Below are 14901 nucleotides of genomic sequence, written 5' to 3' on the forward strand. Positions count from 1 at the left end.
TAGTGATTGTCCTATACTACAGTGAACCTCGCACAAAACAAACTTAAGCACCCTTTTTAGGAGTACGTTGAAGAAATAACGGGGACGAACAGGGGGCAGGGGGAAAATCGGAGTAAACGAAACGCAAAGGGTGACAACACCCGTAAAGAAAAGAGCGGAAGGAGACGATAGTTTCTCGTTGTGCGTTTTCTGATCCCATGATAAAGGAACGTACATCTTTTGCAACCTATCTGACCATGTGACGCGAAAGAAAATTGTGGTTGCGACTTGTTCCGGAGACATGCAGAGTAATGTCATAAGCTTCTTGGAGTTTTGTGCGTGCTGAAAGTGTGACGTAGCATTTCGCGTCACTGAGTTGCGTGTTTATGACGCTAAGTCGCACAGACTGTAGAAGAGATAGCTGGAATTCCTCACAACCTAAGTTGCAAGGGTTTTTTTTTCTTGTTAAGATATGGGTGTATCTCTTTCACGTTCATCAGAACGAACGGCTGAAGCGAAATATATTCATTCTATTGACACCAAAGAGTCAAGTGGCGAGAATGATGAATTTTTAAATCAATGTACGAAAGGAAAAACAATCAAGGGTAGTGAAAGCACCTCGAAACGGACTGAAACTGCATTTTTTCAATTCAAAACAACGAAAAGCAATTGTTGGGATACATTCGATAGCCTTGATACCATAATCTCCAGGAAATCTGTCCCGTTTGCTGTCCTTCCAGATGGCAATCCTCAAGCTCTACCCAGCTCGGCGGTTGGCGAAGAGGATATCACAAGTTTTCAGCCCAAGGGTGGAGCTGTCACACAAAGCACAAGCGGTGATAAGTTCCTTGAAGATTTAGATGACAAGTTTTCAACAGAGAAGAACGTGGAAGAAATAACGGGGACGAATAGGGAGAAAACCGGAGAAAACGTAACGCAAAGGGTGACAGCACTCTTAAAGAAAAAAGCAGAACGAGACGATGGTTTCTCGTTGTGCACAAAATCATGGGAAAAATGGCAGGTTGGTGGGCACGTCGATGATGTACACAAGGAGGCCCGCCGTAGCCCTCGAAGGCTAGGAAATACTGCGCATGTCTCGGTGCCTCTATCTCACAGAAAGAGCGCAGATGGAAGAGGAACTAAACGAGAAAGCGTACCAGACCTGACCACGGCACGACCCCATAGTGAAACTGAAATAGTTTGCCCCAGTAATGATTTCGGGGAAACTAAACGGCAAAGTGTACCAGACTTAACAATGGTGCGAACCGATAGCGAAACCGGAACGGTTTACCCTTGTGACAATTATCAAGTTGAGCCTTCATCGTTCCACTCCTGAAAAATCCTCCGACCTTTCTCGAATTACAGAACGTAAATTAAGAAATGCTTGAAGCTGATTCATATAAGTGATGTAACAGCATCATGAATTATAGGAATTTAGTTGGTTTTTGCCACTCTTAGTCTTAGTCCTTTTAAATCCTCAACCTGTTCCCTTCGTTTTTGCAATTCCATAGGAAGCCCTCAGTTATTTACCCAAGTTTCCCCTTCCAATACTCAGGGGCTCAGTTTCAAATATAAAACTCAATTCTTTTGTTACCCATTTCCAGCGCTCCTCTCCTGTACTGAAGAGAAGGGTCTCGAGGGTAAAATAACACTTGACCTTATTGCACCACATCCAGTTTGGCCATGATAAGCAAAAGCCTTGTACTCGAGCCAAGCTATTTAAACTTACTGCCTTTTTTTCAAGTCGATGAAGTACACGTTTTCTTTTCCCCAATATGTGGACCCACCACTTTTCTTCCCCGAGAAACCGGTTACCAAAGCACGCGAAGGCGGGGGGGAAGCACGTTAACGCCTCAGGTTGCCTCTAGCGTTACTTATTTGCCAAGCCGCTTCTCGTATACTTCTAAAGCTCATCCACATAAAAGAGATGCTTACTTAGCAAGCTCTATTGATTACCTGAAAATATTTTACTGAAAGTAAGGGAACGCAGTATGGAGCCTGACTTCGGAAATCCAGTTTGGAGATTTTTCTCTTCCTCTTCCTCTCTATAAGACATGTGTGCTCTAAAAATGTACCATAGTATAGTCACCAACAGGCAAGAAAGAATCTGCTCATAACCCTATTTCTCTTATGTATAGGTGCTAAAGATCTATCGATAACCTGAAACAATAGAAATACTTTCGGTGAAATTCAAGTAGATAAAACCAAAATTAATCTTTTAATTCATCATTGACTGCTCTGTACAACAACAAGATGCCACTTATTTGATTTGTTGATGTTAAATTTCTTTATTCGAGGTTTTAAGAATTCAAATGGACAGATACAAAGTGTCCAATTTTCTTAACACATTTTGAAGCCTGTATTCTCACAACTGTCTTCAACTATCTTAGGATAAAAACTATTTAGTAACATGAAAAATTATTTTGGTTAACAGATTGGTTTATTGATTACCATCAAAATAAAATGCATCAAGGGGAAGGGATAACTTTTACACCACCATTATACTTGTAAAGAGAATTACCACAAATAACCTGCACCACAACAAATTTTTCCCTCTAAATAACTTCTTAAAGTGGCAGCAAATGAACAAGAAAAGTAGAACATTAACCAAAAACAAATTAAAGATCATTCATCACACACTGTAAGCTTTTCAAGGTCATACACTTGAATATTCACAAGCATGGTGCAAGGAAATAAACTGATTGTTGAACCCCTTCAAGGGCTGTTTTCCTGTCTTGCCTGGCATCCCAGGCACTTATTGTTTTGGAAACCCCTTATTTCAAAGACAAGAGCCCTCGGGCACCTGGTTATTCCTCCTCAGTACAATAACTTCTATGTATTATATAATTTTCCATATTCTTGTCATCTGTACCTTAACAGTGTATTACAAATAGAAGTTAATTAAATATTGATCACTCAGAATCAAAAGGTTACCTAGACAAAGATAATGCACTATACTATCATCAACCCATAATAAAGCAAGAAACTGATTGGCCAGAGAAACAGTTTCCTCAATGAGTGATCCCAAAAGTTAACCTAAAGAACCAGAATCAATTAGTATTTAAATATTCCTTACATTAGGTGGGGGGAAGTAAACGGATTAAGCAATGTTACACTGAAGCACCTTTCAAAGGGAAAATAACTAATCAGGTTTTCAACATTGATTACAAATTGTGACTACTAAGCTATCCTTGCTGTAATCATGCTCACATTGGAAAAATGAGGCAATTGATTGAATTCAGTATGACAGCCCACTTGCAACAAAAATGTACATGTACTTTAAACACTATGGCAGCTGACCAAAACAAGTAAATTAGTAACCACAAAAAATAGGAATATTACTTTTTCTATTTACTATACTTGAAATAATTTTATAACCTTGAGTACAGCTGCTAAAAGAATTCATCCACAGTCTCACTGACACCAATTAGAAGTTTAACTACACAAATATCTCTCTTTTTACTGAGCTCCATAGACACTCTCATCACTGTATGCTATGTAGAGGAAGAAGTCTTCTTCATGATGTTCTTGGTAGAGCTGACCCATTGTGGCACTTGTGGGAGGAATGACATTGTTCACAAAAAAGAACAAGGCATCTTCAGGTCTGAGATGAATTCTCTTCCGGATAAGGAAGTAAAACTGTCCAACTATGGAAGAAAAAAGTAAAAAGATCAATATCAGTTTTCATATGACCACTTTTCCCATCACAGAATTACATAACTTTCCATGACTCATGATTGGTGTTAGTTCATTAGTAATCTGGAAAGAAACATCAAATCAAGCTGTTTATTTCCTGTGTCCTTCCAGGCCAAAACTGCTAACCCCAACTAAGTACATGCCTTCTTAAGCAGACTAACTTGACTAAAGGATCTTACTTTGCTTAGTCAACAAGTTTCACCCACACACAATTGTAACTTGTAATGCATGAAACTTTCACAAATTTGTGTGATTTGGTTTCACAAGAGTAAAAAAAAAGAGTAATTCCCATATTGCCAACTTATGAACTGTTTAGTAACTACAACTGTAATCATAACTAAAGCTGATAAGGGTAATCATATCAAAAAAATAATTATGTTTAGTAGGAACAAAAGTCAATCAACAATCATACTTATTCCAATTTAAACTGAATATTATGATTAACGTACCTGTCAGATCAGAAGGAACCAGATATTTCTTCTTATCCAAGTCACCTATCCTTGCTTTTGGTGCTTTCTCAACAATTACCTAGTAAAAGTGTGAAAAAAAAAATTTGACACTGTCAAATCTCTAAGACTGGTGAATTTGGAGTGAAATTAATATCCTCAATGTGTTCAGAGGAAATTTGTGTACCAATGCATGCAAAGGTTAGTATCAGCCTAAAAGCATTTCAAATAAGTTGATAATTTAAGCTTATTTATGAACAACTGAAATTCTCCCATACAGAATTACAAAGAAATTCACCATTGGTGCACATGACCCTTCCTGCCACACTTGTACAATCCCATAGAAAACCATAGTGAAAGCTGAGGTGTGCAGGGTCAGACAGGTTGACGTGAGCCCATCAGCAAAAAGCCATCTGGCCTTGCTACCCTAACTTTGCTTTGTTGCTAATACTCAAAGGAAAACAGGAGTGAGAAAAAAAATCCCATTTTTCAGGAATTGGGAGTTTCTTGTTCTGATTTGAAAAACAAAGGAAAATTTTTAATTGCAGAAATTCTTTTGTGCTTGCATGGCTGTATGTGCCTGTCTATCACCTAATTTGGTTGAAATTTTCAACAATTAGCAGTCATATAATAAAATGCTCCCTGAGTTTGGTTGGGCAGGACAGAAAAATATTTGGCTTTCAGCCATGAGGCAGGGACCTCGTTACACTTGGTCTGTACATCATGACCACAAGCCAAACATTTTCCCATCCAGCCCTTCCTCTCAGTCAATAAGTACATTTATTATCCAACTACATTTCCTAGAGTACAAATAACGCCATAGTCGAGTACAAATATCACGCGGTATTTGTACTCTAGAGTTCTGGTTAAACAGGTTTTCTCGCATTGTGCAAGCAAAGAATTGGACTGTAGTTACGAATAAAAAATGGCAGACAATTTGAATCATATTTCTGACAACGAAGAGTCAGAATAGCTGGCAAATATAGATCCAAGTTTAATAGATGAATCGAACAAAGAAAAACAGCTAGACGACCAGGAAATCTCTTCATTTATTGGAGAAAATAGAAACAGCAACATGGCAACGCACCAATTCCACTCCGCTTTGCATACTTCCGTCACGCACTCCTCGTAAATAAATATCCACGAAATTCTCCCACACTTTAAAGGAGGCCACTCATAACTTTATTTTAACAGATATCGTCGTGCCTTTCTAGTGTTATTTCATAAATATATGATTAAGAGTTTTGAGGGCTCCTTATGCTATTTTAAGTTCAGCCATCAACGTTTGCAACCATTATTACTTAGTCGATATAAATAACTTTTTCCATACTCTTAACAATTTATCAGGAATATCCCAGAGAATTGTTTCGCGATTTTTTTATTTAGAAGACAGTCTTGACACGCGTCAGTAAATCATTCGAATCAAATAACTTTCTAACACAATCCTAATGCATTTTTAACAAAAATCACTTGATTAAATAGTTGTCAGGCAAAGGTACCGAGTGAAGAAACAGAAGCTTACGTGTGTCGTCAGCTATTTCAGTTTAAATGAGGAAGACAGCATCAAAACTTGACTTACACAACCAAAATCTGATGATCTCAGATACAACAGCTCAGTGACTTAGCTACGGCGTTTAGTGACTTTTCTGAGAAAGGGAAATAACAACATTTTTCTACGTGGACATATAGAAATACCATGACGTCGTATTAAGATGTGTCGCTGACGCCATGTTTATTTCTACAAATGATAATAAACTTTCGCTTGAGAGACAACTTCACTTTCTACAAAGTTACACAGCTCATAAAACAGCATCTGAGCGTACGTAAGGTTTCTCTTCAAGTAATACTCTTTGACGGATCTCAGGAATAAAAATCATGAGCTAACGGTAAGTTTCCTGATCAGTAGCCAGCCATACCTACCGGAACTCTGTCCGGATACTTCTTCCGAATTTTCTCTCCCTCAGCCCGCCGTTTTTCAAAAGGGTGCTCTTCTTTGTATTCCCACTTCATCGATGCACCTTTCAAATGCTATCTGTTTTCCTGATATGATACCAAAGGAGAAAATATACGCGTTTTACTTCCGAAAGCACAACAAAATGGCGCTAAATAAGGTCCTTAGTCGATCACGTGATGTTGTGGTCCCTCGATTTCTATGACGTAGCGAAAGTTTGGCATAATCAGAAGTATTATGGGAGATTATGACTGGAACCGGAAGCCGAACTACTCTACCGGAAGTTGGCAGAAATCTGAAAATTTTTCATCTTTACCATGCATCATAGCTTTGTGCGAAAGGGAGTTAATAATCTAAAGCGCTAACGCTATGTTTCTGTGAGCTACTGGCAAACACCAGGATCAAAACTAAAAGACGCAAAAAAATTCGTGAGCAGATTCCTAGTTGAAAATAATTTCCTTCTGAAGCCCTTGATTCACATGAGTCACGTACCTTTATTTAGGTCGTTACGCTGAAGATCTAGCCAGATCACTATTCGTAAATGGTATATTACTGTCACATTAGAACTTTTCTAGATCAACTGATATGAAGTGAGATGAGATTGATGAAGGAGAGTTAGGATCAAGATCACAAACAAATTGAGCATTTTGACAAAACAGCTATGGGTCTAAAAGAACGAACTAAACCATTTATTACGCAAGGTAACTGAATTTCTATACGACGGCCTTGGGAGGAGCAGTTTCTGATCATGTTAAAACACGATCCTTAGTTTAAAAGTTGTGGACTTAACAGCGTCCGGTATATGTCAATCATTACACCAATGCTGTCTCTTATAGTCGAATCTGGTAAGCGGCACTGCACTAAGCGGTCACCTTGTATTAAACAGTCCGTGTTTGTGTCCCCTTAATCACTGTAATTTTCAACTCTATTGAGCAGTCGCCTCGGCGAGCGGTCGCGGTCATTCTTAACTGGGCCTCAATGACCTGTTTTTATTGTATTCCACCTCTATTGAACGGTCATTTCAAGCTGAACCACTCAAACAAAACTAAGAATAATCTTTCAAGTAATTTTTAATCCATGTTTCTCTCCCAAGATCAAAGTATTTCAATTGAGCAAGATTCTGGGGATCCATTGAGAATCCATCCTAAACTGTGGAACTTGTATCAAGCGTTCAACCTGTGCATCCACCATACCCCAGTAGGTGGCAGCGGCCGGATAATTCAGTTTTGACTGTATTATTCGCAGTCACGCAAACCGGGGACGCATTCCGGTGAGGTTTTCTATAACTGCCTCGAATTCTCCCCTCCCCGTTATATGTTTGTAAGCCAATGCAAAGTAAACAAGGAGAAACATTCCGCTATTGCTTGATTATGATTATTTTTTGAAGCACTTTATTCTTCATCTTGTTTTAATTTGTGACAAACTGATAGAAAAACCAGAATATAAGAAACGTACCGGAAATCTCGTCTACTTAATTAATGAAGGAAATATAGATCTAAGGCTACAACTACGAAAGACTAGAGAAAAAAAGATAATTCACAGGTTCACTAGATAAATGAATTATGAAAAACATTTGATAATAAAAATTAACGGTAAAAAACTACGACGTTTCGAAGTCTGCATGACCTCATTATCAAGTAAAATGTTAAAACTGATGTAAAATTGTAGCTCAGAGATTATATACAAATAAAATGTGATAACTTCATTGGAATAATGAGCGTTCATTGTTATTGGTGTTTAGCATGTCCGATCGTGCAGTATATGTTTAAATAAATACTTTTGCACGTATTGAGTCAGACTGCGTGTTTAGCTTTGGTTTTTGTTCGCGAATGAATAGCATTTCGTGAATTAGGCAGTCCATTTTTCCGCGGCATTTCTTGAGAACGGAAAACATTTCCTCTAGGCTAGTGGACGCTACACCGTGGGCTTCTTTCAGATGCTTGCCAATGACGGAGGCTTTATGATGAAGATGGCGTGTGGTATAACCGATATAATCCGCATCGCACGAATCACATTTAAAAGTGTAAACAACGCATTGGTGATTAATTAAAGCGGGCTTCTCTTCTTGTATCTTGAGCTTTCCCTCGATCTTACGACTCGTGAAAACTGGTTGTAGGTCAGTTCCGATTTTCCGGCCAAGATCTTTCAGCTGATGTCTTACTGTGTCGGCCGATTTTTGGTCTTTAAATGGTAAAGTTATTCTGACAGGTTTTTGTGTAGCCGCGTCAAGTTCAGTTGGGGTTTCGTGACGGCTTTGGATCGTAGAACTCGTGTACCAGGCGATAGCTGAGTTGATGAGTTTCACTGGGTACTTAAGCTTAGTAAACATCCGCTTGAGATGCTGGCATTCCTTCGTAAAAGATTCTTTCGTTGATGACAGGCGGAAAGCTCGGTTCAGCATTGTATTCAGCAGAGATCTTTTGTAACGCAGATCGACATGGCTCTGGTAATGTAAGAGCAGTCCTGTATCAGTTGGTTTATGATATACGCTTGTTGTCAGGTGGCAACATCGCTGAAAAAGCCTTTAAAAACAACTGGTTTAATGAAACGCATGGTCTCAACCTCACAAAGACAGGTCTTACCGAACTTTTAAGAATAGCAACCAAAGATCAGCTATTTCAGTTCGACGGTCAACTTTACGAGCAGGTGGACGGTGTGGCCATGGGCTCGCCCCTGGGACCCCTTATGGCAAACGTTTTCCTGTGCTCCATTGAAGAACAACTGGATCGCAACAACAAGTTACCAAGTTTGTACAAAAGGTACGTCGACGACACATTAGCCACGATGCCAAATATTCAAGCCGCAACAGCCTTCCTTTCAACATTGAACGAATGCCATCCTGCCATACAGTTCACAATGGAAATTGCTGAAAACAACAAGCTTCCATTCCTCGGTATGATGATTGAGAAAAACGGTTGCCACCTGACAACAAGCGTATATCATAAACCAACTGATACAGGACTGCTCTTACATTTACCAGAGCCATGTCGATCAGCGTTACAAAAGATCTCTGCTGAATACAATGCTGAACCGAGCTTACCGCCTGTCATCAACGAAAGAATCTTTTACGAAGGAATGCCAGCATCTCAAGCGGATGTTTACTAAGCTTGAGTACCCAGTGAAACTCATCAACTCAGCTATCGCCTGGTACACGAGTTCTACGATCCAAAGCCGTCACGAAACCCCAACTGAACTTGACGCGGCTACACAAAAACCTGTCAGAATAACTTTACCATTTAAAGACCAAAAATCGGCCGACACAGTAAGACATCAGCTGAAAGATCTTGGCCGGAAAATCGGAACTGACCTACAACCAGTTTTCACGAGTCGTAAGATCGAGGGAAAGCTCAAGATACAAGAAGAGAAGCCCGCTTTAATTAACCACCAATGCGTTGTTTACACTTTTAAATGTGATTCGTGCGATGCGGATTATATCGGTTATACCACACGCCATCTTCATCAACGCATACAAGAACATAAAGCCTCCGTCATTGGCAAGCATCTGAAAGAAGCCCACGGTGTAGCGTCCACTAGCCTAGAGGAAATGTTTTCCGTTCTCAAGAAATGCCGCGGAAAAATGGACTGCCTAATTCACGAAATGCTATTCATTCGCGAACAAAAACCAAAGCTAAACACGCAGTCTGACTCAATACGTGCAAAAGTATTTATTTAAACATATACTGCACGATCGGACATGCTAAACACCAATAACAATGAACGCTCATTATTCCAATGAAGTTATCACATTTTATTTGTATATAATCTCTGAGCTACAATTTTACATCAGTTTTAACATTTTACTTGATAATGAGGTCATGCAGACTTCGAAACGTCGTAGTTTTTTACCGTTAATTTTTATTATCAAATGTATTTCTAAACATTCTCTGATTAGAATTATGAAAAACTGAGTTTAATTATATTATTACAACAACTTTGCTCACCATTAGAAATCAAACAACGGTGTTGAATCAACGTCTTCAATGGCCGTTTCCGCTTTCTGTTTCGGTTAGGTTCAAAAAGTTCCAACTCCGTAATTGTTACAGCTAAAATCTTAAAATGTAAATGAAAGAAACAAACTTAGAAATACAAGTAACATCTGCAGAGGTTCTGACAATTCCATCAAGTTAACGCATGAAGGCAAAGAGAAATGCAATAATGGCACCGATCATTCCAGCTATCGCCACTTTATCCCTGTCCGTTAGGCTCCGGGCTCGTTTTAATCCAATAGCCTCGGTGTACATGTTGCAGAAGTTCTGGCAGTTGTTGCAAAACTTGAAATAGTTTCCAAAACGTCTCATCACTGCAACTGCTTGGCCAATTAAATTCTGACCAGTGTCTTCGATCTCCCCAAGATATTCCATCTTAGGCTTCAGAGTTTTATCAACTTTCTTCGTCACGGGATAAATATGCTTGACACCGTCAATTTTGATGAAACCAAGCTCTACAGAGACAAATTGCGCGTCATTTGTAGTGAGAACAATGGATTTGTGGGCACCAAATCCACTTCCTCGAATCGAGTAAACTTTATACTTCAACTTCATGTTCAAGTCTGGTAGAAGATTTTCTTTGTCAAGCTTGATCAGTTGCTGCTTGTATTCCTCCAAATATTGCTCTGTATCGAGCATTGGTTCAGCAAATACATCATCGCACAACGCCATAGCGAGGGTCTGTTCTCCTTTAACTATAAAAAGCTGATCTTCATACGTGTTTTAGCCTCGTAACCTGAGTGCAATCCCAGAAATTCAATGCGAGCGTTATGGTAATTGGGCAAGTTGGTGCGATGCGATTGGATGGTCTCGATTTCGGAGAAGTGAGTCCTCGCAATTGTTCCTAAACAAATGAGGCTCTTTCTTAGAAATAAGAAAATATCAACAATCCTTCAGACGCAGATGTTTTCTGAGATCGACACGCAAGCCACCCACCAATTTCCGGGGAACATACACATATTGTTTACTTCCAAGAAGTTTCATTACTTAAGAATATCAGCTTTTGATGGTACGGTTATCATGAAACGTGATGTTTTAAGTTCAGCCATGAAATCGTCTGCAGTGCAGGTGTCTCATTCAGGGGCGAGTTAAAAGAAGTGTCACTCACCCCCTTGGTACAAATTTGTTTCTCTTCCCAGCCATTAACTTACATTGAAATAAAAAATGACGGCCATAATTTTCGCTAAGAAAATACTGAGCACTCGCTCGCCAAAATTACGCCTGCTCTGCAGGCTAGCCACGAAAATTATCGGTTACCCACCCAAAAAGCTAGGTAGGATGTATTTACTAAAATACTCCCTCTAATGCTTCGACATTGCTATTATTTACGGCGATATATGCTTTTCCAAGGACGCGACGCCCTTACGAACGATTTTCCGCATGACACCCCTGAAGGTCCACGTCAGCCTAATGGGAATCATGATGATTCCTTTATACTTCACAACCGACGCGCGCACGAACACTTTTCCGGAAGACACCCTTGAGTGTCTACAGTAACCAAATAATAAACACAAGGGTTTAGTTCGGTGATCATACAATGTAAAAATAGGACATTATTGTAAATAGTAACATTATTTAACGATTAAGCCCCATAAAATTTTTAAGGAGATCTTTCCTTAGTCTGAAGAAAAACCAACAAATTCCTTGAGGCTCTTGACTTTGGATTTTTATATCAATCGCATAAACCAAGATCTGGAGGAAAGTAAACTTACAGAAGCTATGGTAAATTGCATTGTTTTCACAAACAGTTCCGCGAGAGTTTGCAATTTGGATACAGAATCGAAACTTTTAGAAATTATGAATTTATATTGAGTAGTCCTAATACTCTAAGTGTGTTGGCAATCTTTTTTTTAATTATTGTTATTGTAATTGATATCTCCAATTCAAATAAGGGTGGCAGTGATAATCTAAAGAAGATTGCCACTGAACACACTCATTAGTATCATCATAATTGAAACTGATTTATATAACGTTATTATTATCATAGCTTTTATCATCAAGATATGAATGATCAAAATACTCTTGTTTTACAAGGCACTTTCACTTTTGTTTCCTCGGCATGGTTTTTCGAGTAGATTACTGAACTGTATTTTCAAATCGTCTGGCAGGCTAACTGGGCTACGCAGATTAAAGTCAACTGCAATGATCACTGAATTCTTTGATGCTACAGCACTCCAAATTTTATATTTATCACTTATATTATAGATTTTATCATTTTTTCGAGCCTGCAGTATCGATCAAAGTCGTTAACATTTTCTCCATTATGCGTGTCTCAAACCGTAAAATTTAGACGGTAGGTATAGGAATTGAAAAATTTTAACTGTTAGTCGTAAAAAAAGCTAACTATATGAAAAGAAATTTTGTGGTGACCACAGTGGAACGATCATCATCATCATCATCATCTTTATTTGCTTTATTTTAACAATTAAAAAATAGTTAATTACAGCGATAACAGTTAGAAGGCGAGGAGACCCAAGAAGCCACAAGGCTTATGGGAGAGCCACCTCACTTACAATAATAAATTTAATGATATCAGCGGTAAGCCGTAAATCGTCCAATTTTTAAGTTTCATAACCATTTTAACCATCATCCCTTTGAGACCCTCTTTCATAATTGGGTCAGAGGAGCTTAATCGAATACTTTTCCTTGGATGAATTTTTTTTAACTTCTCCAATTTTTAGGGATAATTTGTACAGCAAAATTATGCAAAAAAAATTATATGTCACCGTGCTCGTTCAAGAGCGAAAGACCGTGGGACCTTTACCTATTCCATCAATAAAAAACACCACCATGTTCTCGGAATGCGCGCGCGCTTATTCGCCAGAATTCGTGATTTTTATGCGCAGTACAGGATGCACAGTGCAATGCTGAGGAATCACCTAAAATAAAGTGGAAAAATAAACTGCCACGATAACATAAGTGGTATCTGGAAGTGGTGAGGTTCTAGCTAGTCCAGGGTGAACTGAGATATGAATGGTTGGTTTTTATTTAAGAAGGAAAAGTGGAGAAATATTTTGAACTGCGGGAAAAGGAGACGAGAATCAGCAACAAAATGAGACTCAGCTGGGTCGTTTTGCGATTTTGCGTGTGTGCGTGCGTGCGTGCGTGCACCTTGCGGCATTAATCGACGGAGCATTGAAAGCGAACTTATAATGATCTTTATCATTTGTTTCGTACGTTCGACAATGTTACATTGGACTGGCCCTCAAATAGAACGATAAAGCTAGAGGAGGTCTTGTTTAGAGAGCAAATAAAACTACTTGTTACGCAGCGAAGTAAACTTACAGAGGTAAAAAACATGACTAAAAACATGCTCCGCTAGTTGTGGGCATCAACAGCGTCCAGTTCATAATTTCTGTCTCAAGTTCTCAAGTTCTCAAGTTCCATAATCCTATGCTTCTCTAAAATTATAATTCGTAAAATTCGCTGCTCCACATCTTTAATTTCACTCTAAAACAAAAATTGCGATCACAAGAAATGAATTCTGCGTCTTGAGGCAGAATACTGAGAGCCGGGTTTGTTTCCCATTACCAGTTGGATAAAAACCTGAAAACAAAGATCATGCGGTTAGGATGCAAATTCTGAGCAACAATCGGATGAAAAATGATGTACGAATGGAAAATACTATAATTTGGGTAGGCCATATTTGAATTTGAAAACATTTGCATACGGAAATTGATAGAGACAGAATAATTGATGCAGACAGAATAATTATCTCGTACTGGTTTTTTAGACCGCCTGTGGTGCGGAAGGTTACCATCGGTTTTGTATCGCTCTGTGACTTTTCGGAAACTTTCTTTTAAACTCACCATATGCACTTTTTGGGTGCTTTTGTTTCCAGTCTGTCACAGCATTCATTTGGGATTTTTTTCACCAAACGGCGATATAAAAGCAAAGACAATTGCAATGATAACGGTGATCATGATTCCAGCTATCACTTTATCCCTGTCCGTTTTGGCTGGTTTTAATCCAATCTCCTCTGCGTATATGTTACAGTAGTCCTGGAAGTTGTTGGAAAGCTTAAAATACCTTCCAAAACGTTTCATCGCCTTTATGGCCTTAACAATCAGCTCATCTCCAGTGGTGAAGACTCGTCCGAGAAACTTCATCTTGCTCTTATTAGCTTCGTCAACTTTCTTCGCCACTGGACAAGTATGCTTTACACCGTCAAATATGATGAAGCCAAGTTCTACAGAGACGAAATGCTGATCAGTTGTCGTGAGAACAATGGATTTGTGGGCACAAAAACCGCTTGATTTTATCGAGTAAACTTTATACTCCAACCTCACGCTCATGTTTGGTAGTAAACCCTGTTCTTTTAGTTTAGTCAGTTGCTGTTTGTACATCTCCAAATGCTCGTCTTGATCGAGCATTGCTTCAGCAAATAAATTATCCAACCCGCTCGACATGGCGAAAGTCTGTCCTCCTGGAACTTTAAAAATAGTGTTTTAACACGTCGTTTTAAACTTAAGAAAAAGCCCAGAAATTCAATGCGAGCGTTATGCTAATTAGGCGAGTTGGTGTGATGCGATTGGATGGGTCTCAATTTCTGAGAAATTCATCCTTACTATTGTTTCTGAGTAAAGGAGGCTCTTTGCTCAGAATACGAAAATATCAATGATCGTCGTAAGGCAGATGTTTTCTGTTTTCTGTTTTCTCGACAAGCAAGCCACACCACCAATTTCCAAGGGACACATAGCGTCCAGTATGCATCCATTGTGCCTCCCACATCTGGAGTGGCGTAAGCGCTGTATTTGTTTATTTATGCTTTGCGTTACATACGTGGACATCCAGGTAAAGTTTGGGTCAAGTGAGTGACATGGCGCCATATGCCCGAGATGAT

General features: G+C 39.0%; 3 protein-coding genes and 1 long non-coding RNA gene across 4 annotated transcripts; 1 reads left to right on the plus strand and 3 right to left on the minus strand.

The window, feature by feature from the left end:
• Positions 1-2178: 2178 nt before the first annotated feature.
• LOC111324589 (gamma-aminobutyric acid receptor-associated protein) lies at positions 2179-6259 on the minus strand. Its single transcript, XM_022928187.2, has 3 exons — positions 6042-6259; positions 4125-4203; positions 2179-3626 (listed from the first exon to the last, which is right to left on the minus strand). The coding sequence occupies exons 1-3, from the start codon at positions 6129-6131 to the stop codon at positions 3439-3441; spliced, it is 357 nt and encodes a 118-aa protein (XP_022783922.1). The 5' UTR covers positions 6132-6259; the 3' UTR covers positions 2179-3438.
• A 143-nt stretch (positions 6260-6402) lies between these two features.
• On the plus strand, positions 6403-7786 carry LOC148725415 (uncharacterized). The gene is made up of 2 exons (XR_015990257.1): positions 6403-6773; positions 7166-7786. It is a non-coding gene; the product is annotated as an uncharacterized LOC148725415 (long non-coding RNA).
• A 2178-nt stretch (positions 7787-9964) lies between these two features.
• On the minus strand, positions 9965-10822 carry LOC111324617 (uncharacterized). Its single transcript, XM_022928228.2, has one exon. The coding sequence runs from the start codon at positions 10728-10730 to the stop codon at positions 10197-10199; it is 534 nt and encodes a 177-aa protein (XP_022783963.2). The 5' UTR covers positions 10731-10822; the 3' UTR covers positions 9965-10196.
• Positions 10823-12444: 1622 nt separating this feature from the next.
• LOC111324619 (uncharacterized) lies at positions 12445-14514 on the minus strand. The gene is made up of 2 exons (XM_088729303.1): positions 13868-14514; positions 12445-13604 (listed from the first exon to the last, which is right to left on the minus strand). Exon 1 carries the CDS (start codon positions 14465-14467, stop codon positions 13913-13915), a length of 555 nt encoding a protein of 184 aa, XP_088585429.1. The 5' UTR covers positions 14468-14514; the 3' UTR covers positions 12445-13604; positions 13868-13912.
• Between the last annotated feature and the right edge of the window lie 387 nt (positions 14515-14901).

This window comes from Stylophora pistillata, chromosome 8, assembly GCF_964205215.1.
Source record: "Stylophora pistillata chromosome 8, jaStyPist1.2, whole genome shotgun sequence".
In the NCBI taxonomy this organism is placed as follows: Eukaryota; Metazoa; Cnidaria; class Anthozoa; order Scleractinia; family Pocilloporidae; genus Stylophora; species Stylophora pistillata.